We start from the raw sequence: 24,716 nt of genomic DNA, 5'->3' as shown, positions 1-24,716 counted from the left end.
GATTACACAGAGTTCACATGCACATCACAGAGCTATGCAAGACGAGCATTTGAGACTAAAAAGTATGCAAATTGTAAATGTTTTTTAGAAAATAAATGATAATTTCGCTAGACCCATCTTCCTTGGCTGGGATCGTTTAGAGCCATTTGAAGCTGCAATTAAACTACATTTTGGAAGTTCAAACTCGCGGGCACCATTGAAGTCCGCTATATGGAGAAAAATCCTAAAATGTTTTCCTCAAAAAACATAATTTCTCTAAGACTGAAGAAAGAAAGACATGAACATCTTGGATGACAAGGGGGGGTTGGGGGTAATATGATCTGTACATTTTGTTCTGGAAGTGAGTTTTTCTCCTTTAACATCAGTCTTCTGAGAGTTTTTACATTACAGCTGCAATTAGTTTTTGGCAGCCTTTAAATATGGTTTGAGTGACATGATCAAAAAATAATTTTGGACCCTGTTTACACTGGTACTAAGTGTAAACCATGCCATGGATATGGTGTTACTTCAATTATTTATTTAGAATAATTTATGTCCATTTAATTCTACTTCTTATTTTTCACAATCCATGTTCCAAGCTGGAATTATTTTTATTTTCTAATTCACTTTTATGTCTTTTGATTTTAAAACCCTACAGAGGACAAATGGTTTGGAGAATGTATGTATTTAAAAACTAATTTTACTTTTCTTTCTCTACAGTATATCATGTCTATGTGGAGTGCTTGGAATTACCATTGTGAATAAAATGTGCCATATATATAAACCCGCCTCGCTTAGACATTGTCATTTCCAAACAAAGACGTGTATTATGGAAATTATAGTTTTTCCTCTAAATACTGTCGGTTGCAATCTGGTAAACCTCAAATGTACAGAAATAAAAAAAAAATAAAAAATTAAATCTAATTTTCATTGTAACTATTTATATTGAAACTAAACAAAATAAAGTTTCTTTTGAACCTCTTGGTACACATCTTTTACTTTTACTTGATACTTTTAATTTAGTTTTTAAAACACACACTGTATTTATGTAGTCTTGTTGTGTTCGAATGGTCCAGGCTTTCATTATTAGTTCTATATACCATTTTTTAAAGAAATTAATCCTTTTATTCAGCAAGGATGCATTACATTCATCAAAATCCACTTATATATCTTCCACTTAAATACTGGGCAGCACAACTGTTTTCAACACTGATAATAATCATAAATTGTTTGTTGAGCAGCAAATCAACATATTAGAATGAATTCTGAAGGATCACGTGACAAAATTCAGCTTTGATCACAGAAATAAATTCGATTTCACCATACATTCACATTAAAAACAGTTATTTTGAATTGTAATAATATTTCGCATTATTAGTGTTTTTACTGTGTTTTTGTTCAAATAAATGCAGCCTAGGTGAGCAGAAGAGACTACTTTTCAAACTTTAAAAATCGTAAGACCCTATTAACTTTTAAACACTGATGTTTTTATACATATATGTGATATATGTGTATTTTACTTTGAAGGTGTGTTTTAAGAAGCGAGTTTGTTTTGCTGAGGCTGAATGGCAGCCTGCATCGGGCGCTGAGTTATTGGATGTGGAGGTAATTCCTCGGCACCAACACTGGGACGGGGGCTTTGCTCTGGGAAACAGTGTCACTTTCCTTCAGCGTTTCTCCAATTCCATAAATCTCTTCATGTGGAAAAAATGCCTCACGGAAACGAGAGGGAAAAGGTCCCGTGGAATAGCCGGCGGCCCTCCAGTCCACGGTTGGAAAACGCATTAGGCGACGGAGGGAACGTCTTTGACGATTCTGACAGTACTCACTACGCTATACCTACCAGTCAAGAACCGAGCAACAGTTCACGTCGCTCCGAGACTGCCAGAGTTTCTGCTGGGCTCCAATTTCAAAAATAAACTCATCAAATGGCTCGTGATTTCATGTGTTCCCTCCTGTGGCTGCTCAGGATCATAAAGAAGATCAGAAGCCTGCTGCTCTGATCCAAACCTCAGCTCTGAGCAGCCTACCTAGAGAGCATTCAGACTGCGTCAGGCACTCTTTGATGTGAAGACTGATCAAAATTATGAAGATAAGGCATTTTGGCCAAACTCAAAGGCAGCGCCGCATGTGTCCTCCACACTTGAGGCTGTCCCAGAACGCCTTGAAAAAAAACGAACAAAATCTGACAAAATCTCCTTTTGGGGATCTGTTCATTTGTAAAAAAAAAACTGTATGTATGTGTGTATTTTTGTAAAAATGCATGGTTAGGGTGTGGGTTATGATAATTTTTTAGTAGGCTATTTATACTGTAATAATATAGAAATACTAGTAGTATTTATATAGTAATTATAAGCACAAAAGTTGTTGTTTTTTTTTAAATTGATGTACTAAAATAACTAAAACTGTAATAAAATTCAATAAAATTGTACTGAATATAGTAGATCAGGAACTAATAAAAATGACAAAAACACAAAATGACTAAAACATTTAATAAAATTAAAATGAAAACAGAAATAAAATAAAAATATATTTATTGTATTTCAGCTGGTTGCCAGTGCAACATATTTCTTTTTCATTTAGTTTATCTTGACATAATAAAGTAATTAATATAATAAATGATCAAATTATTAAAAAAGATAAAAATTACAAAAACACAAAATGACTAAAATGTTTAATGACATTAAAATGAAAACAAAATAAAAGAACTGAAATAAAATAAAACTATAGTTATAGTACTTCAACTGGTTGCCAGTGCAACATATTTATTTTATTATTTAACATTATTTGCTTGACTAAAACTACTAAAACTATGGACTTATTCTAAAATAAATAAATAAATAAAAAACTCAACAAAATGACTAAAACATTTAATGAAATTAAAATAGAATTAAACCACTAATAACTGAAATAAGATAAAATATAAAACTACATTTATTTTATTTCAGTTGGTTGCTAAGGCAGCATATTTCTTTTTAATTTAGTTTTTAATTTAGTTTAGTTTTTCTTTTTCATTTAGATGTTCTAAAATAATTCAAACTGAAATAAAAATCCATACAATTATATTGACGCTAATAAAAAATAACAAAAACACACAACAAAATGACTAAAACGTATAATAAAATGTCAAATTAAAAAGGAATTAAAATATTAAGACATTTCAAATGGGCAGTTAGACTCTGAGTCATGTCTCTGTGTGCTTCAAGTCAGGAGTGCTATTTTAGTGATGTTCAATTGACCATTAAGAGAGTTTCTGCATGTTTAACGTGATCATCTGTAATTTATGAGATTCCATGATGGTTAGGATGCTGTCTTAGAAGGTAGCCGCCTGTGTAAACGAGGACGAGAGCTAGTGTTTCCACTTGCATACGTCAACACTGAGTCCAAAGTCCACTGACCCGTACGCAACGCCAGAGCTGTGACGTCACATTTGACAAAATGATTGCTCACCGCGCATCAATCAAGCAGAAATACACAGCGATAGTGGCTCTATTCTTAGCGGGCACTAAAGGTTGACCCGTCTAAAGGTCTGGTTGCCCCGGGTGACTGCTGATGTCATATCCATGTCCAGCAGACTGTGGCTTTACACAAATGTCATCTCACACACACATATATATGTTTATTGCTCACTGAGTGCGGCTGCTGTCGAAGCCTGCGCCCCTGTAAAACCAGTGGAAGTCACACAGTTACTGACGCAGTTCACCCCAAACAACCTTTTCGATTGACCTGTTTGTGGTTTGTGTTCAAAACGTATAATTCAGCCATATGAGAATTTTTTATTGCTGGCTTTGTCATGACAGGTCGTAAGTCCTTATGTTTCATTCTGCCTGTGACGTTTAAATGCCGAAAGGTATCCAGTGCTAATACATTATGCATCATCTTAACATCCCTGGAAGAAATCCGATGGTGGAGTTTAATATAAAATTAAGATCTGAAGATTAGAAGGTTCTACTGCCTCTAAAATTATACCTTTTTTCAATCATGGAACAATTTTGCACTTATTTACTTTTATTTTACTGTTAGTTATTCCATATAGTTACAAAGTTTAAATTCAGAGTACATTCACATTATTTATATAATAAATGCCATTTTACATTAAATTGCTTTCTTATGTCTTTCTCCTTTTTTTCTTCCTACAATTCTGTTAGATGCTGCAAGTGATGCAGAAAACATAATAAAACAAATACATAATTTTAAAAAATGTAAAGGCTGTTTTGCTTGATTTGGCTGGTCTATGGGACACATGGCCTCTTTTTTGGTTCATAAACTCCCTTATCCAGCATAAAGCTCTCTTGGCTCTTTGACTGAATTCTTATTTTATATGCTGGAAACTGGGTCCAAAAACAGAGAGGTGTTCAGATTTCCTCAAATAATTGAGAAAACAGAGTTACATAGTAAACAAAACTGTCATAAGTGAACATAATGAAAAGTCTTGAGAGAATTTACAATAAACTGTAAAACGCAACAAAAGGACATTCTGCATTCGGTACTTTTCTTTTTTGTTTTTTATTGAGGAAAACATTTCAAATCTTGAACCAATTGAGCACAAAAATTCTGCACAAAATAAGCAGTTAAAAAAAAAAAACATTTCGCAGCTTTAACAAAGAATTCAAAGCAAATTGACAATTAAATTCACTGATGCAATAAGAAAAACAAGCATAATGTGCGTTCGTCCTAAAAATGCGTTGCTGTTGTTTTTTACAAGACGTCTGAACACTAAGCATTTGGCATCATCTGAAAATGCCGAGAATAAAGGAACTCAAACTTCACAGAGCGAGTCAAACATCCGACTGCCAGCAAACTCCAGAGGAAACCGTCAAAATGTTAAGACAAACTGGAGGGTGAGTGAGAACCACAGACATGTAAAATACTAAAAGAGGTGAGACATGTGAACATCATGATCAGCACAGAATCAGGCTTTAGAAATACTGCAGATACCACTGACTAAAAAAAAAAAACAAAAGTTAATGCAAATGCCATTCACTTCAACAGCCATGTCTTAAATTCTTCAGAAATGCATCCATTGATGTTTTTAAAAGGGTCACATTATGAAGAAACAAATTTTGTTTTATCCTAATAATAATAATTCATTCAAAATAATTTCTGAATCCAAATAAATTATTTTAAAATAAAATAATAAAAAAAAATACTACTGCAACTCCTGGTAAGTCATATAAGCAGGAGCATAGGAATAAAGCAAAGCAAACGGTCTAACAAAAATTGATGAATCCCGTGCATGATACAGCTTGTGAATCATATTTTAATACAACAAATTTCAGTCACGTGACTATGATTTTTGAAAAGCTATACCTAACTGCATGACTGAAGTGTTGTATTAAAACATGATTTGCATGGTATAGCAGTCATCTATTTTTGTTGAAATAAAAATAATTATAACAAAGCACTTATAACAAAGATTGTTTGTTTTGTTTTTATTTGTTCACCTGACATCAGTCAGTCAGAGATCTGTGAGCATGCAGCTGTTGTTATTGTAATTATTAAAATATTGACTTAAAATCTCTGAAATGTACTTCAACTACATATTTTAGCTGAAAGGGATTCGGCTGATAAATACATTTGGGAGTAAGCCTACTTTTACTTTTAGAAACCAAAACTTGCTTCCCAGTCCAAAAATGGCATTTATTCAAACTAGTCATCCGCAACTTTCTGACAGTGGACAGATGAATACATTATTTACACATCAATGATGTCCACCGTGATCAGAAACAAAGAGTATGACAGCAAACCCAAAGCTTGTGTATGAGCCGAACAAATCACAGGGTTCGACATGATGTTTTTTAGAGTTCCTTTGCATCTAAAGATCAGGAAGAGGTCATAAAAATGGTTGTATAAAATTCAATCAGAAACTAAAATATTATGAGTGGATGTTATGACCCCTTTAAAAAATATCAAATAATCAGAAGTCCATGTTATGCACTGCAAATGCAAGCTTATTTCTGCTTATTTACTCTTTATTACGGCAAACTGTCTACAACTGAGTGCACTTCAGTTGCGCACTGTGATATGAGGAATATTGGAAACTCGACTGCAAAGTTTGCATTCCAGCGAAGCAAACTAATCCGTGCTTCTCAGTCCTATTAAATCCTCATGTCTGTTCAGCCAAATTGCCCATAGTAATGAAATAAGCTGTATTGATTAAAAGACATTTGTCGAAGGAGATAAACCCCTTCACCAGCTGCACCCATCTCTCCAGCCCTCCCTCCCTCTTTCGCTCGCTCTCGTCTGCGTCTCGCTTCTCCCTCACACTCTCGCTTTCCTCTTCCCTCTCCTCTCAAGTCTCTTTGTCAAGTCTAAACATATATGCCACGGCCCCGCCTGCTTCCTTCCGCAGCGCTATTAATCAAGAACAGGTTAACACTCTGTTAACAGCGGGTGAACGCGGGGTCAGGTTCAGCCGGCGGAGCAGCTGTGACGGGGGCGCAGGAACACAGCGGGTTTTACTTCAGCGGGAGCTGTCGAATTCCCTGCTTGGATGTTACAGCAAATACATCAGAGGTGCTTCTGCAAATACCTTTCATCTAGAAAGTCCGGAAACAAACTTCGCTCTCGCCACAAAACAAGTCTTTTCTTTGTTTTTTTCGGGATGTACTCTGGCATGCATGTGCCCTCTGCTCTCACCGTGTGATCATACGGTCTGCTGTTAAGCTGGTGCAAATGTCAACTACACTAAAAAGATGGCTTGTGGACGCTGCTCAGAAACAATAAATTAAGAGTTCAATTAATAGAGACTGAACTGCAAACAAATACGACATGGTGGTTGTAAATCAAGACACATCATGTACATTCACAAGCTTTTAGTCCCTTTGTCACGTTTCGCGATTTTGAGGTTGCTCACCTCGGCGTACTGCATTGACGTTAGGCACTTCGAATGCATTCACATGTACAAATATAGACAGCACTATCAGCTGATAGTCTGGGTATAAAAAAATACAATCTTAAAATCTTTGGTTTGTACAAACTGGTTGTAGTTTTTGACTTTTTCCCCTCATTCAGAGAGTCTTTGTAAATAAAAGGTTCTTAGCGATGCGTCGGTTTCCATTTGGACTAAAGGGTGCAACTGAAGCTTTCCAAACACTTTTTCCTCACACTACCCTTCTCATGCATCTAATGACTGGGATTCGATGTGTCAACCTGTCAGAAATGCACTTGAGAATGCTTAGTAAGTATAAAACCTCACGATCGGCCGAGAATTAGGCAAGGCAGAGTCGTGTTAGCAATCTCATTTCAGATAACGAAACAAACCCCATTCATTTCGCTCAAGCACTGATGCACATTAGGGAAGTGGACGGTAACACTCAGGGTCAGTTGCAAAACGAGTACAACAATGCAATGATTCAGCTCATCTTTTTGGCGTTCAGTTGCACGGTAGCCATGTGGAGTAGGTTTGCTGATGGCAGGTAAAGACTGGCTGGACTTGGGCAATGTAGTAATTGCTAAAGTTGCCGTCTGCTACATAAGGGGCGGGCTGGTAATAGCAAGTGACGTTGGCCACGTTGGGTATGACGTTCTGCTCGGCCAACACACGGACCGCCAGCATGCCGATCAGCCCGAGGGTCTGCCGCCGCTCGTGTCCCATCAGACACACCGTGCTCTCGTTCACCACCCCGTGCAGCGTTGTTAGATAATCGTATTTGCGGTCCTCCAAGCCCACAAAGTGGTTCTGGAGGTAAGACTCCAGCTTGCGCTGCTGTTCGCTGATGTCCGAGAAGTCGATGAAGAAGCGGGAGCACATGTAGCGCTGGAGAGACTTCATCTCCGACTCGGAGGCGGCTCGGAAACCCCTGACCAGAAGATGGCAGTATTTCAGGAGGCCGCCCCCTCGGATCTCCTCTGGGTTTCTCGTGCAGATCACCTTGTTGCGCAAGTGGTCCAGCGCCGTGCCAAAGTCTCCGTACACGCTCTCGCCGATGATGGTGGGGTGAAACGTTTTGGCCATGGGGTTCTCCGAGCACTCATAGAACAGCAGCAGAGAGTCTAGCTTAATCTGGAAAGAATCGACACTAAACTCAAACTGCCGGCGCAAGGAGTCCACGAACTTGAGCTCCACGTTTTTGCCCCGGTTGTTGGAGAGAGAGATGAGACTCCAGCGGTCCGAATCATTGCACACTTTCACCATCTTCTGCACATATGCTTCCTGCAAAATAACACAAGGAACTGTTTTAGCATTAAAATAATACAAAATGCACCAAATGCACATCCATTCACCATATCAGTTCTCCATCATTACCTCTCGCAGGAGATCTAAGAGGCTGAGAACGCTCGATTGGCTTTACCCTGCTTTAGCGCAATCCTCTTACTGACAGAAAACCAACATTTCACCAGGCTATCAGTAAACTACTCTAATTGCATTTCTTCTAAATGTCACTGGGATCCATGCAATTGATCTCAAGTAACTGAATGAAAAATCACAAATAAACACATGACATGTAAAATCAAGCAGTGGCAGCAGTGTCCTTCGGTGTTAAATGCTGTACTTCATATTTGCTAAGTATTTTAAAATCCAGAAAGTATTGTTAAAGATTCGGTTTGAACCGGTTATTCAAAGGTTTGCTGATAAATAATAAATGGCGCCCCTCAAAGCTAAAGTAAAGTCACTGTTTACTGTAGTGTTTACAGAAAAACAAACCATTAGTTTGTGTTCAAGTGTGAAATATTAAATCTTAAAATTAGAAACAGCCCAAAAGACTATTAAGATGGCAAAACAACTGCGCATAAATATAAAAATAAACATGACTACTATTATAACGCATGTTATGTTTAGTGTTGCAATGATTACTGTACAAGAAGAACCTAACTCTATTCTGCACACAAAAATAACTGGCTGTAAAAAACCATTTGGATATTTGCACTTTTAACGATAACGAACGAGGAACTGTTAAAATTATAGTAGGATAAATTATATATATTATTGTAGGGTAAAACCAGGTACCAAGTGCCTAAAATATAAACTGAAAGTTTGAACCTGTCAAGTCCGTTTGTCCACTACCTTCAAAAATTTGAGCACTCACCTTAAGGGTCAACGGTGTGATTTTCTCTTTATTTACCCCATCAGGTAAAAAGTCCAACAGACAGTCCAGAACTATGTTCTTGACGATCTGAAACTCCGTCTCTCCCTTCAGGTCCACGCAGAATATGAGGTCCAGGTCCTTATAGCCGAGCCCGCTGTCTTCGTGGAGGACGTGACTGGCTGCGGACCCGTTGAGCCGCACGTCCCGCACATGGATGCGCTGCTCCCGCATGCGGCTCCGCACCGCCGTCACGATCTGCCGCGGCTTCATCTGCAGCGTGGGGAAGTTTCCTCGGCCGTGGATCGGGATGCTCTCGGTCAGGATGACATCCAGACGCTGGACCTGCTCCCAGCTTAACACGCTGAAGTTCGTGCTGTCCGTGCTCGAGTCTGAAACGCGTCCGATCGCGCTGTCCTCTTCAGCCATGGTCGCGTCTGCTGGAGGAGTCAGGGAAGTGGCGATCGCTCTACTGCCTGGAGATGTTACGAGGAGAGCTGAGGAGACGCATAATGCGCTTCACACGAGGCTAATGAACTCGAGACGCTGCTGCGGTCTGTCCTTATTCTGTCTGAATCTGCAAAGACTGTCATCCGTCCGCGCACGCAGTGCTGGAGAGTGTGCTGTGTAGTATGACAGCAGTATGGCAGTGCTGAAGCTTTCTGTGCGCCTCGGGTCACGCCTATCACTTCAGGACTCACACACACACAGCGGCAACCCAATGAAAACACACGACTCATGTCTCAACAGCTGCGCGCTCAAACTCACATTTAGTCATTTAGCACACAGATACATTGCCTACATTAAGATAACAGTACTGATATAATAATACTGACAAGCATTTATGGTACATTGGCATTGACATTTTTATATTTTGTCATTACACATTTGTAATAATAAAGTTGCGACCCTGGATTACAAGAGGATTTTTCTTCAAAAGAATGAGATTTATATATCATGGATTCCACATACCTAAAAAAAAAATCGCCTTAAAGTTGTCAAAATAAAGTTCTTAGCAATGCATATTACTAATCAAAAATTACATTTTGATATTGTACAAAATATCTATATATATCACGGAACATGATTTTTGACAAAAGAAAAAGCGGTAATTTTGACCCATACAGTCTATTTTTGTCTATTGCTACAAATACATCCGTTCTGCTTAAAACTGGTTTTGTATAGCATCACATATTTTAATATAACCAATGCATTAACTGTAATACTGATTAACTCACTATAGCTCAATTTATAATCAAGTATTTTACATGTGCATGCATGTTAGTCAATGCACAAAAATAGGTGCACTTCTTAAAAACATGACATAACCATTAAAAACATTAAAACAATGACTTAAAATGTATTTTAGAATAAAACTTTTAACTTGACAATTTTATGTAGTGTACTTTTTAAAAGTGTACTTTGGTGTCTTAAGAAACAGTCGTGAAAGTGTTTTTCTTTAAGTGCACTTTTCATTAATATTACATAATGTGCAAGTACAGTTTTTTCTAATATACTTTTCAGATTTGAAATACACTATAAATGCACATTCAGCTCAATTAAGAAATTCCTCTTCAGAAGGTGATAGATGATTTATTAAGATTAAGCACATCATGGAGAAGTTGTTTGAAAGTGTAATAAAAGCAGTAATGAGGCTGAAAATGCAAAAATGCCATTCTAGCACATCTGCATGTGAGATGAAATATAATGCAAGTAAATATAATGCAAAGTCAATGAAGAATCAATGTCAGGAAGTTTGGTGTCTTTTATTGCCCTCTAGGGACGTGATAGAAAAGCGTCTTGAACAACAAATGACTCCATCTGGTTTGTTACACATCTGTGGACACCTCTATTTCCATCAGTTAGCATACTTAGACTGTTAAAAGTCAATTTCACTCCAGTGAGTTTGTAACAGTTTGCATGTTTGTCAGTTACACAGTAAAGCATCAAATGCTCATGCTGTTTTATTTCAGGTTTTGATCTTAAAAATAAAGCTTCCGAAAAGGGGTTTTGGCAGTGATGCCATAAAAAAACTTTCAGCAAGCAGTTCTTAAAAGAACCTTTTTTTCTGAGTGTGAGGAACATTTTAATAATCTAAAGAACCATTTTCCGCTATAAAGAACCTTTTGTGCATTGTTAAGTTTCCATGGATGTTAAAGGTTCTTCGTGAAACCACTGATGCCAGTAAAGAAGCTTTATTTTTAAAAGTACGTCTCAGGACATCACTGTAATGTTTACTGAGCATTCATTTTTAAAAAGGCCACCAAGTGCCACGTCCAAACTTCATAACCTTAAATCCCCTTAGAGACTTAAGGTTATGAAGTTTTTGGACCTCGGTCACGTCTGTGTTAGACCGAGGCAAGGCAGAGGTGAGTCTTCGGCTCATGTCTGAGTGGGGCAGCTGTCAATCAGGATTCATCAGCGGACACAAAGCCCTGCGTCACTGCACTCACCCAGCCCTTTAAATCTGTTTGATCCCATTTAGGTTAACACAGGCTAAACCCCATGAGCAAGACTAGTAGACCTACAGCAGAAGAGATGTGTGCAATAATGCGTAACCTATTAACGACCCATATTCATATCTGTACTCATCCGCATTCTTAAACGCTACTGCTGAAGTGTTTTATTCGTTGCACCTAAGCTGTTTCTTACTTGCAAAAATATGGTTTTCATATTATCGTGATAATAGCCAAATACAATCTTCTAGTGCAGGTATACTCCTACATTGTCGGATTGAAATGGAAGAGTTTGATTCTGTGCTTCAGTTTATTCGCTCACCGTAATCTCCACTGAGGAAAAATCATCAGGGAAAGTGGAGAACTGACCACAATGATAAATTTTAAAGAAAGCATCCAGATACTTTCCAGTTGCAGGTATTTTCTTAAGTTACAGCACCCCCATCACAAACTATTTGTTATGAGTCCTCAGGACATCCATGCGTGCCAAGTCTGGACTTTGTGTTTAGAAGATATGGATTGCTGAACTGAACAGCTGAACAGCTGGTCATTGTGGGCCCCACCCTAAAATCTGATTGGCTTTAATGATGACGTACGTTTACAGGCCAGCCTGTCAGTTCACATCATGGTTCCTTTCATAAAAACCAGTAAGATTTTACACTGGATTTTGGATTATTGCACAAAATAAACTCTGTGACCAACAACAGTCTGTGATTCTTAACACCTTTTGTTTATCATGATAATCTTCACGAATAAACACAGCTCTAATGAGTTTTATAGCCTAAGAAGAAGCTATGAAGGCTATAAACAAACTACACCACGGTCACATGACTTCAGCATCAGCACCATTATTTATTACAATAAATACGACCCTGGACCACAAAACCACCAAAAGTGATGTCTTAAGTATCACGGGTATATTTGTAGCAATAGCCAAAAATACATTGTATGGGTCAAAATGATCGATTGTTCTTTTAGGCCAAAAATCAGTAGGATATTAAGTAAAGACCACGTTCAATGAGAACATTTTATAAATTTCCTACCGTAAATATATCCAAACTTAATTTTTGATTAATAATATGCTTTGCTAAGAACTTCATTTGGACAACCTTAAAGGCGATTTTGTCAATATTTCGATTTTATTGCACCCTCAGATTCCAGATTTTCAAGTAGTTGTATCTTGGCTCAGTTTCAAAAAATGGACCCTTATGACTGGTTTCGTGGTCCAGGGTCACAAATGTGAAAATATTGAGCTTGTGTTCAACACAGACCTTATTTCAGGCATTTAACCAAAAAACCATTAAAAAACATTGACATTGGGACGACGGAACCAGAAGTACTAAAATTCAAATTGTTTGCAGGTTTTTGGCCTACAAAAATATCATCCCTTCAGCTCTCTATTGGCAAACTTGGATGAATAGGGCTAGGATTTGACCTAAAAAAAAAAAAAAAAAGAAGAAGAAGACCAAGACCATTAAATTACATGAGAAAGGACTTTGAAAATATAACTTCCATAAATTTTTCATTCATTTTACAAATAAGTATTACTCAGTAAAATAATGTTTACTGTACCTTTTGATTATACTGCAAAAAGTGATGTTCTACAAGACTTGTCTTCAATCTGCATCTCAAGTAAATGCATCTTCATAAACTTAAGACTTTCTGCTCTGATTAAGATCATTTTAGGCCTTAATTGTTTTATATTTCCAAAAACCCCTCACATGCTCCCAATCACTCCCCCACTCAGAAGCACATCTGAAAATGAGCTGCAGTTTTCAGTGAGTGACTCAGAATTGACCGGGCCAGAAGTCTGAGGTGTCCAGACGAGAGCTGTGGCTCTCCGGCAGTAAACAGCTCATTTACTGTGACAGACCACATCTATGAGTCACTTCGCTGAGAAACACCCGCTTCCTAATAAACAAAAAACATTGAGATTACAGCTGACATGTTCACAAATCAAACTAAGTGTGCAAACGTGTTTGCTGCTGAACTCTTGTTTATAGCATGTCCGCTCTCTATATGAAATAACCAACATGGGCTGTCAGCTATCAGCTGCTATTGACACGGCAGGCCGCTGATTATATTTGTTTAAAGAAATAACACGCTGAACACAGGTGTTCATGCATGCACTTTTATGTCTCATGAGTATGGATGTTTTTTTCAGTGATTTCATAGTTAAATGTGTAACCTGCAAGTCTGTATATGCAAGAGGCAAAAACTTCACCAGTCATCATCAGTTACATTAAACTTCTCCTTTCTTCAGAAACCCACACTGTTGCTTGCGCCCTGCGGAAACCGAATTAGAGATATATAAACATGTCTGTTGTACTCATATTTGCTTACTTCATGTGTTTTTAGCAATCAGTTTGCTATCTAATCATAAACAAATATTGCAATTTGCACAGACAGCATTAAACCGAACATTTGTGGCCTTGCATTGGCATTTTCATTGAAGTAAACTACATTTGCATTCAATGTAGAAATGAAAATGTATACCCCTTTGCAGAGACACATTTATGTGTTCGATCAGACAGCTAATCAATCAAGATGACCAACTGTAAATACAAACATGCCTTAAACTGAACTAAATTAAAGTATAACTGACACTATTTACAGTAATATTAGTTCATGAATCATGCCTCATGACTGTTAGTAAATGTCAAATGGCTACTAGATGATACCGGTGACACTAGTATGTCATAGCTGAGCTGCTAATGAAATCAATTTCCTGATTTCTGAGTCATTTGCATTCAGCTCACGGTTTTCATTCTGAACTCCTGGATGTTGCTTTGTGTTCGATCGCTGCAGAGTGTACATAAAATGTGTATCTGAACATGTTTTGATGGGTCAAATTTACTTAATGCAATTGTGTTAATCCCTGTAGTACATGGAGACAGAGAAATAAACATGAGAGCTTGAATGTGTCATTTGTACTGTGGTTTTCTGTTGGACCAGTAGCCTCAGTAACTATAGTAACTACTGCTTAGTTAGTTTTGGGAGAACACCAGAATTCAAGTCATTACAGAATTGAATTTCCATTCCCTTCTGAGTTCATTCATTCTGGTCATGTCAGGTCATTAAAAGTGATGTAACTGTTTCTATGTGAAATAATTTCTCCTATTCACCTTTAATATTCAGAGTCAATTATAGGCGAATCATTCGTTGGGTGCCAAAAATAACAGTACGGAAATAAAAATGCTAAAGTTAGACACTGACCTCTTTTTTCACCTAACTGTGAATATTGACGGAAAAGGCCTATGATCAGTTTTATCAATAAAAAAATAAAATAAAATAAAATACTTTCTGCTGAAAGATCTTTGAGGATAGAACTGAGTGGAGCTCATCTAATCCGATTCTACGTTTTGTGAAAAGCTGAGTGTTTCCGATCGCGGCATTATCAGTCCTCGCCCAACAACACATGCAGTTTTTCTTAGAAGTCTCTGTCTCACTACACACTATCCCTGCCTTCGTAATGAATCCCATCTGGCACGTGCATGGAGGAACCCCCATGAGGTCAAACGTGTGGGAGATCAGTGACGTCACTGAAAGGGTAAAGCACGTTCTGGGCACGCTCAAAATACACTCCACTCGTAGCCTTAATTATTCAGAGCAGTTGACTAAGAAGAATCTGGTAATCCACACTGCTGGCTACACGACAGCCAAATGAGATCAGAGCAGCCGGGCATCTGGGTTAACAGCTACTCCAGCAGAAACTCCAAACACTCTCTCTTCGTAACTCTTTCCTTTGTAAAATCAAAACTAGTGTCAGAGAGAAAAAGTGACTGCTGACCTCAATTCGACACGATGAAATAAATGATCTTGCTTATATAATGCGTAATAATTGCATAATGCATAAACAATACAATACACTCTGTGGATCAACCACTATTTTTTACTGTAAACAAGATTACTTAAAGTGCTCCTATTATGCCTTTTCAAATATGACCATTCATGCAGTGTGTCATGTAGCTGTATGTGAACATAAACTATCTGCAAAGTTGTGAAGCCAACAGTGCATGACGAATAAAGTTATTGTCTATCAAAAAAAAACAACTTGCCCGCCCACAAACAGTAAAATTTCCAAAATTTCCAATTTTCTCGACACCATGTTGAGAAGATGCTGTATCCTACGCTAAATTTGTTTTATATTCACTTCCAAATGATGAATCTACTATCTAATATTGTATTTTCTAGCCATCGTTCAAAATATGTAGTTGTGTATGTTATGTTGTGTAACAACCCTGCACATGTCTTGTTAACCGGCTAACTCATGCTTCTGTAGTTCTGTTGTTCAGCTGTGGGCCCACTGCAGTCTAAAAATTTGTGATTGATGCAGCTTGACTGTCTGTCTGTCTCATTAGTTGGAGTAATGATAAAGGATGGCGCACGAAGCGGCTTTCACACCGAATGCGTAAAGCACTGCGCTATGAAACCCAGTAATTTCAGTTGCTTGTGCCGCCCGAGGACAACTTGTTTCTGCGTCGACCAAAGTGCACGCGCAGCGGAGCGCACCACTTGCGCGCAAGCTGCGCAAGCGCAAGCCGCGCACGCCGCACTCAAAGTTCAAATGAGTTTAACTTTTGCCACTGTGCTCTGAAGGGCTGCACTGAACCCAGCGGCCAGCGCAGCGCTTTCCACATTTGGTCTGAAAGCCGCTAAATGCATTACGCAATGTTGAAGTTTACAACATGGAGATGTACCCGGTTCGCTTACATAAGCAGACTCTGGCTCGAATTGGTATGGTAAAATCGATGCCATCTTTTCTATGTATTGACAAGTATCCAGGGCTGTCAGTCAGTTATGGCAATGGGCGTTTCGTTTTTTGACGCGCTGTACGCGGTAGACCAATCATAAAGGACTGCGCCATCTGACCAATCACAGCAGTGAGGGCTCACGGAAAGGAGGGGTTTAGAGAGACTGATTCTTCGAACTGCTTCGCACGATCATTTAGAAATGAGGTTTTTTCACCTTGTAAACCTGTTTTAGGAGTCTCATAAAACAATATTAGCAACCTTTAAAATGGCATAATACGAGCACTTTAATAATATTTTTATATTATATTTAAATGTCCAATAACTGATATTCAGAACCATTTTTAGCATTTTATTTATGCTTTTTGATAAATAATTATCAAAATACAACAATTAAAACATGATTAAAAGAATAGTCCACCCAAGTTGAAAATTCAAGACAGCCAGGCTTTATGAGAACAGATTTAGAGAAATGTAGCATTCCATCATTAGTAGCATTGCTCACTAATGGATCCTCCGCAGTGAATGGGTGCCGTCAGAATGAGAGTCCAAACAGCTGATAAAAACATCACAAGAATCCACACCACTCCAGTCCATCAGTTAACATCTTGAGAAGACAAAAGCTGCATGTTTGTCAGAAGCAAATCCATCATTAAGACATTTTTAACTTCAAACAGTAGCTTCTAGCTAAAATCCAAGTCCATGATCCATAATACCGCTTCCTTCAGTTAAAAAGTCCATCTCCTGTTGTCCTCTCACATCAAAATCCAACCTCATATTTGTTTGGAGCCGTTCTGGCTTGTAAATGGTGCGTGATCTGTGCAGATTTCTCTTCTGATTCGGACCAGATGACTTTTTCAGTGAAGTGATATTATGTGTTATTATGGAGTATGGACCCGTATTTTAGAGTTTTGAAGCAATGTTTAAAGTGACTTAATGACGGATTTGTTTATTACAAACATGCAGCTTTTATCTTCTCAAGATGTTAACTGATGAACTGGAGTGGTGTGGATTCTTGTGATGTTTTTATCCGCTGTTTAGACTCTTATTCTGACGGCACCCATTCACTGCAGAGGATCCACTGGTGAGCAATTGATGAAACGACACAATTCTCCAAATCTGATGAAGAAACAAACTCATCTACATCTTAGATGGCCTGGGGTACAATTTCAGCAAATTTTCATATTTGGACAAACTTTTCTTTTAATGATAACATTAATTACATAAAACCATTAACCAATATGCAGAAAACTAAGTTATTCATGCAAACAACATAAATATTGCATATTGGCATAATCATGAGGGTTGGGCTGGGTTTGAATCCCGGGCACATTTTCAGGATAGCTGGATGGTTTCTCGATACAGAAAGCTGACTACAACTTTCCATGAGGAATTTAGGAATGCATTTCGCCATAAAATCTCAGAGCAAACAAATGCGAACATTCGATAAATCAATTCAACACTAAGAACATTAGAAGATCTAAATATTTTGTTTCCATTTGCTTGTCCAAGACTGTAATGATTTCATGAAGTAGACAGATCAAACTGCATTTTTGTTGATGACGTGTTTTTCTGAACTATTTCCTTTTGTGGAGTTTCATATCAAATGCTTCATCCTTTAAACAACTACACAGAGTAATTGATTTACTTTATCCGTCAGGCTAATGAGCTGCATTACTCACGGTGTTTCCCTACACAGGACAAGCCGTTTGGAAAATGATCGATGTTGAAAACATCTGTGCAGCCAATTCATATTATTTTTCAGGATTCTTTCATGAATAGAAAGCTCAAAAGAACAGCAATTATTTGAAATAGAAATCTTTTATAACATTGTAAATGTTTGCCATCACTTTTGATCAATTTAAAGCATCCTTACTGAATAAATTCAGTATTCTATTCTTTAAAAAAAAAAAAAAAACTTTTGAGCTGAAGTGTATTTTTATATAGATGTTTAATTGATGTAAGTTGTCATAAAATCATAAAAATGCTGCTTTGAACTGTATGAAGTCAATTGAAACACTATTTTAAGACACACCCTGACTATAACAGAGTTTAAAAGTGTCTTCTATATCCGGTAACCTGGCAGGGCATCATCTCTCCTCTCTGACTAAATCAGTCAAGTAAGTGATTATCATTCACCTCACTGTGTGTCTGGCAGATGCTTGAACTGAACGGTCACAGTAATTACTGCACATTAGGACCCTTAACCATCATGCACTTATTTCTGGAGGGGTCATCTGATGCACTCCGCTAACAGCCGCTTTTTCATACTCTGATGACTGTAACGTATGCAAAGAAAGAGATTTGTTCGAAAGGAAAGGACCGTCTGCTTAATCAAATCACACCAAACATCAAATTCATTAGGACGGGCTTGAGATGACTGCATGAGCGCAAATTTGACAAATGAAAGAGAGCTGACATCACTCAAGTCACGTCACTGGAGACACGTTCTGCTCTGACCCCGACGACTGTAAAAACACTGAGTCAACGACTCTGCTAAAACAGGCAGAGGTGCTCGACGAGGACATTTGCTTAGAAACTTTCTACACCTTCATATTAGTTATAGCCAATTAGTGGCAAGCAGAAAAATGCAGGGTGAACTCAGGTAATCTAAAACACCTTTTGCCATTGAGATGACTAGGGAAAAAAGTCCCAATTATCCTAAATGATGTTTTTTAGTTGTAACGCCCCCTATTGGCAGATTTGGACACAAATTGGTGCGCATCCTCAAATTGAGCTGTTCTGTGTGTGTCAAGTTTCATTACGTTTGGACATTGCATTGAGCAGATACAGGGTCAAATGGTCAAAATGGTTGACGCTAGACTGTCTATATGGCTTACGTCTTCACGTTGCTTTGATAAATCAAGTTTCATGTGAATTGAACCAACAGCCTAGGAGGAGAAAATTCAGAACTAAATAAAATGTCCAAGGAACTAGTTATGATCAAGGACCTCATAGCTTTAGAAAAACTTATTTTCTAAGAGAGATTCTCTCTCATTAACAAACTCAAGTTATTTAATAAAACGTAGTATTGAAGTCTTTTGCGATTTTCAAGTGTGCCGCACATCCTGAAAAGTGAAGGCAAAACGTTTTGTTCGCCCGGGTCATAAACCCCGTTTTCTCCATGTAATCTAATGGAACACGAGACAAACTAAATAAAAACTAAAAAAAAGTTTCCATCGTTTTAGGTAGTTTTTAATCATGCTGATGTAAGTTTACATGTATGTTTTTCTAATAAGTTTGCTTTGAGTTAGTGGATGCTATAAAAATGGGGTGTGGCATCACGATTGTGATCTTGCGATCGGGTCTGCGGGAGTTTGGGCGGGACTTTGATACCACGTATCCAACTCGTGACACTACTCCGATCCAATCCAAACAAATCACTACTGCGCAGACTCTGGCTCCAAATGACGCAAGATGACAGTGGCCATGCTGAGATGTTTTGGCTTTACTTTTTTTTATAGTGGAAGGAAATGGAGATGAGTCATCCATCTTTTTTTACAGTCTATGGTGTGTACCCTTAATATGATAACTGTAGTACATTTACTCACCCCTATTTATTTGACTATATGTATTAGTTATAAACAAACAGTACATAGACATGTATGTAGATGCATATTGGATATTTGTCTGTACCTTATTTCCTTCCATTTATGTTGAATGTTCTTTTCTTTTTGATTATTTGTTTTATCTACAATGTTTATGCAAGTGTTCTTAATTACATTGTTTTTAATTGCTGTAGACTGTGTTAAATTACCTTTAAAACAAACAAACAAACAAACAAAGTAATTTTTAAAAAATGTCCCAGAGATAACCAAAACCGGTTGTATGGATTTCTTGTAGGGCCTGACTAAAGGGTTCAAAGGAAAAAATAAACTTGACTCCCTTATGGTTCCAGCATTATGAACTAAAACATAAATGTACTACTTGGTATTGGGGGATTGGGAACTATTCCAATAAAACTGGAGATCCCAGTGTGTATTTGGGGCAGAATAGAATTATTGGCAGAAAAGTTCAAATACAACAGAATAAAGAAATGACGTGAGTGAATCAGACGAATACAGTTCGTAGCAATTTTGAGGTTTGAGTGTTTGGCAAACTTGAGCGTTTGAATGTTTTAACCAACGCATAAAATGTAAAAATAAGGTACTAAATAACACATGGTCTTGACAGAGTCACAGTGTTGAAGTTATGCTAGAATACCAAGCGACATAGGGCCAGATTTAAAATAGTACTGGCAGGATTTACTAAAGACGTGCAGTGAAGAATTAGTGCTGAAAAGGCACGGACACAGTTATTTTTGTGCCTGTCCTTATTGAATATGCATTTGTAGGAGTTTCCCGTTCAGATGCAAAATCTGTGGGAGGAGAGTATTCAAATGAATCACACAATGCAATTTACCAAGATTTGCGCTTGTCAATTCACTGGTATTTGCGCCATTATTTAACACCTAATAATAAAAAAAAAAAGCAGGTAACTCGCGCTGCTCTTGGTAGATTGCGCTGGACATTATTGAAATGATCTGGTTGCGTCTGTGTTTTTTAACGTGCACATTGTTAGTAAATCACACACAGAATTTGACTTTCTATTGCAGATCAATATGCAAAAATTGTAACAAGCAGGGCTCCACTGGGTAATCGGGTGAACCTAAAGACACATAAAACAACAACCACTGATGCTCACAATCATTTCTTTATTGCATGCCACTGCAAATATCTTCTCTTATCATTAAGCAAAGATGACTTTAAGTTTTTTTTACATTTTTTTATCTGTAGTACCAATCATATTCTGCTCGTGACAAACAAACTACCATTACACGAACACTAAATGAGAATGTTATTGTTATCAATTGCATGAGGAAGCAAAATATAAAATGCATATTTGTAAATCTCAGCCTCAGCCCCTTTCATTGCGCACTTGGATATTCTTTTACACCAGCTCTTTCAAACAGCGCTTGTGAGCAACCTAATAAAGTCTTTATTGCTTTTCACGGCTGATTGGATTTTCTTCATCTGGTTACAATGTGTGAGTTTGCTCTCCATAAAGAACACACATACTAGCTGTCAGATGCAGACCACTGCATCATATAATAAAAATAAAAAGAAAAGAAGAGAAGATACAAACATATTTTGGCACAAGTGGCGACTCTCTGTGCTGAGAACAACAGATTACACTTCACATTCCAGTCTTTTCATACAAGGAATTTTTTTTTCAGCAAAATTAATGAAGAAAAAAAAAGCAGATTCAAAGAAAAAGTAAGCAGTCAAAGAAAGCAGGTGTGCTTAGTGCAGAATAAGGTGATGCAAACAGAACACGCTTAATACTGCCTGAAATTTAAGCGTAAGCGGGAAGTCATGAGTGTCACTGTAACCTCGTGTTAGCATCAGTGTTTGTTCCAGGTTGGGATGGCGATTGGACCTTGAGGGGATCTCTCTACCAATATCAGCTCCTCTGGGTTGTTAATGGCCTTGTAATGGAGTAACAGGTCCTGAATGGCTCGTTCTTCAATCTATGATAGAGATGAGATGAACTGAATGTAAGGGTCAAATGGGAAAAACATTAGGAAAAGAAAAGAGATTTTAAAAATCTAGTTGAAAACATCTGAAAAAAAAAAAGTTGATGTTTTACACTTCTATATCATTTTCAGTCAAAGGTTTCATGATATAATTCAATCTTTCAAATATTTAATGCAGACGTATCAAGCAACATGAAGCAAAAAGTGAATCATTTCCTTATACCTTGAGTGCATAAGTGTGCAAATCTTAATGCTTCAGACTGTTTTCAAACATACACTACCATTCAGAAGTTTAAATAAGGTATTTACATAAAATAATACTTTTATTCAGCAAGGATGCATGCATTTATAATGTTAAAAAAAACGGTCCCACTTTATATTAAGTGGCCTTAACTACAGTGTACTAACACTGAAATGAATCATTTGATGCACTTAGTGTGTACATACATTTACTTACATTGTACTTAGATTTTAGAAATACCTGCATGTAATTACATCTGTAATTAATGTAATTACATTTATAATTACACTGCTGACCCACCCCTACACCTTAACCCTTAAACCTACCCATACTACCAAACCTCTCCCTAACCTTAACCATATCCCACCTCAATAGCAGCAAAAGTGTTTTGCAATAGAATATGACCACATTAAGTACATTGTTCTTATTTTTGATGTAAGTACATAGTTAAGGCCACCTAATATAAAGTGGGACCTGGTTTCCACAAAAATACAGGCAGCACAACTGTTTTTAAACACAACTTTTAAATAGTAATGAATTCTCAGAAGCAAGAAATGTTTTAAAGCAGAACACATTTGAATAAAACAGCATGGTTTTTGAATAGTGAACAATGGGTCTCATGCCATTTGACAACCTGACATGTTATGACAATGTTATTGCAGGTTAATTACCATCTTGGCCTTCAACTGCTGATACCGCTTTAATTTGGTAAATAAAACTACGTCTGGGTCACTGTCACATGCACATAAGACATAAGAATGTTACCTGAATGAGTGCTAGCGGTTTCTCACGGCTGCGGATCAGTGCGGCTTCCTGTTGTCTCTCCTCTTCCACAATGGAGGCAAATGTAGAGGTGGACGGAGGACTGCCAACTGCCCTAAGCACCCAAGGCCTGATGGGTAAAAAACACAGAGGAGAACATGGTTCAATGCTTACTAACGCATATGTTGAGTAACATCTTCAGAAGAAAACTAAGGAAGTTGCTTCAAGTGCTTCAAATGACAGCAGGACTGTAAATTTAAGATGGTTTCCTATTTTTAAAATTACCAACCTCTGGCCATGATAGATGTAGATGGGATTGTTTGTTCATCAGATTTGGAGAAATGCAGCATTCCATCACTTGCTCACCTATCCTCTGCAGCGAATGGGTGCCATTAGATAGAGAGTCCAAACAGCTGACAAAAACATCACAATAATCCACACCACTCCAGTCCATCAGTTAACATCTTGAGAAGACTAATGCTGCGTGTTTGTAAAAAACAAATCCACCATTAAGGTGTTTTAACTGTTAATCTGTTACATCCTCTATCCATAATATTCCTCTCTCAAAAGTCATCTGGTCTGAATCAGGAGAGAAATATGGACAGATCAACCAGAGTTTACAAGAGTGAAAACAGTCCAGAACAGTTCTAAACAAATATGTGAGTTTTTATGTGAGACAACAGGAGATGGATTTTTTCCTGGATTACGAACTTGTATACGAACTCTGTATATGGATTAAGAACTCATATTCTGGACAGAAGCATACAGAAGTGACACCTTAAAAACTTTGTTGATTTGTTTCTTTTGTCTTCTCAAGAACTGATGGACTGGAGTGGTGTGGATTACTTGTGGATTATTGTGATGTTTTTATCGACTGTTTGGACTCTCATTCTGACGGCACCCGTTCACTGCAGAGGATCCACTGGTGAGCCAGTGATGCAATGACACATTTCTACAAATCTGATTAAGAAACAAACTCATCTACATCTTGGATGGCCTAAGGGTGAGTATATTTTTAGGAAAAGATGATTTTTTGGTGAACTATGCCTTTAATGATTCTGCTAATGATTCTTTTAGTTATTTTTAGGTTGAAAGAATGAACAGTGTACTTTTATATTGCTTATTTTACTACACTGTTCTGCTGGAAGAATGCACATGGTCTAGAAACGTTCAGCTGTCTCCACTAATGAGCACATTTTAAAAACTTAATATATACAACAACAACACACAGAGAAAAAAAAAAACAAACAAAAAACACATTTCATCTGAGAACAGCAATCCACATTGAGTTTCTACAGCCTGTCCGGCCGGCTACTGCCTTCTTACTGCGTGCTCGTAAACACAGGTGACGTCGAGCCCCAGGGATGAGTGTGTTTGTGACATAAAGTTTGCCCTTATCAATAGAGATTACAATCAGAGCCGGGCAGTGGAGCGCTGCTGATAAATATTCAGACCTGTGCTTGAGCGCTGGAGTCATAAACACGAGCCCAGCGGGCAGCTGACGTGACAGACACACAGAGACGGAGAGACGCCTGGCCACAGTCACACATCTACAGGCTCAGTCAGATCAGAGAGACACACGCTGGAGAAAAAAACATCCTGAAGAACCTGCCGCTAGACATCCTGGAGAGCAGAGCATCACGGTCCACTCTCAAATAACTATATAATCGTCTGAATCATCTGAACTTCAGACGACACTGGGTTTGTGTAATAAACACAATGTACAAACCAGCAATGACTGTGACAAAACAACAAATGGGAAATCATGGTCACTTTAGTTTGCACTGCAGTCATGTTGTAAGACCCCATAAGAGACAATGTACAGATGGGTGCTGGTTTGTCAAGTCAAGTCACCTTTATTTATATAGTGCTTTTAACAATAGACTGTGTCAAAGCAGCTTTACAGTATTAAACATGAAAATCGTATGTCATTAATGCAAAAGGACAACAGTAGACACTCATGTAATTCTACCTCTCCTACAGCAG

At 37.8% G+C, this 24,716-nt stretch overlaps 2 protein-coding genes across 3 annotated transcripts in view; both read right to left on the bottom strand.

Annotated features, from left to right (window-relative positions):
• Nucleotides 1-4,924: 4,924 nt before the first annotated feature.
• Nucleotides 4,925-9,801, bottom strand: tent5aa (terminal nucleotidyltransferase 5Aa). Its single transcript, XM_051132307.1, has 2 exons — nt 9,009-9,801; nt 4,925-8,134 (listed from the first exon to the last, which is right to left on the bottom strand). Exons 1-2 carry the CDS (start codon nt 9,432-9,434, stop codon nt 7,355-7,357), a joined length of 1,206 nt encoding a protein of 401 aa, XP_050988264.1. The 5' UTR covers nt 9,435-9,801; the 3' UTR covers nt 4,925-7,354.
• An 11,084-nt stretch (nt 9,802-20,885) lies between these two features.
• The window catches only part of ibtk (inhibitor of Bruton agammaglobulinemia tyrosine kinase), a 36,098-nt gene continuing 32,267 nt past the window's right edge, over nt 20,886-24,716 (bottom strand). For both annotated transcript variants that reach the window (XM_051131240.1, XM_051131241.1), the window contains exons 27-28: nt 22,734-22,860; nt 20,886-21,721 (exon numbers count right to left, since the gene is read on the bottom strand). In XM_051131240.1, the coding sequence (XP_050987197.1) occupies nt 21,596-21,721; nt 22,734-22,860 (253 nt within the window). In that variant the 3' untranslated portion in view covers nt 20,886-21,595. The remainder of the gene's footprint in view (nt 21,722-22,733; nt 22,861-24,716) is intronic.

Source organism: Labeo rohita, chromosome 16, assembly GCF_022985175.1.
Source record: "Labeo rohita strain BAU-BD-2019 chromosome 16, IGBB_LRoh.1.0, whole genome shotgun sequence".
NCBI lineage: Eukaryota > Metazoa > Chordata > Actinopteri > Cypriniformes > Cyprinidae > Labeo > Labeo rohita.
This window is presented reverse-complemented; position numbering and strand designations above follow the sequence as displayed.

Bases quoted from the DNA above. Each gene is read 5' to 3' on its own strand.
- tent5aa (XM_051132307.1), bottom strand. From the start codon at position 9,434: ATGGCTGAAGAGGACAGCGCGATCGGACGCGTTTCAGACTCGAGCACG. The intron at 8,135-9,008 runs GTGAGTGCTCAA...GTTATTTTGCAG, and splicing joins TCACACCGTTGACCCTTAAG to GAAGCATATGTGCAGAAGAT.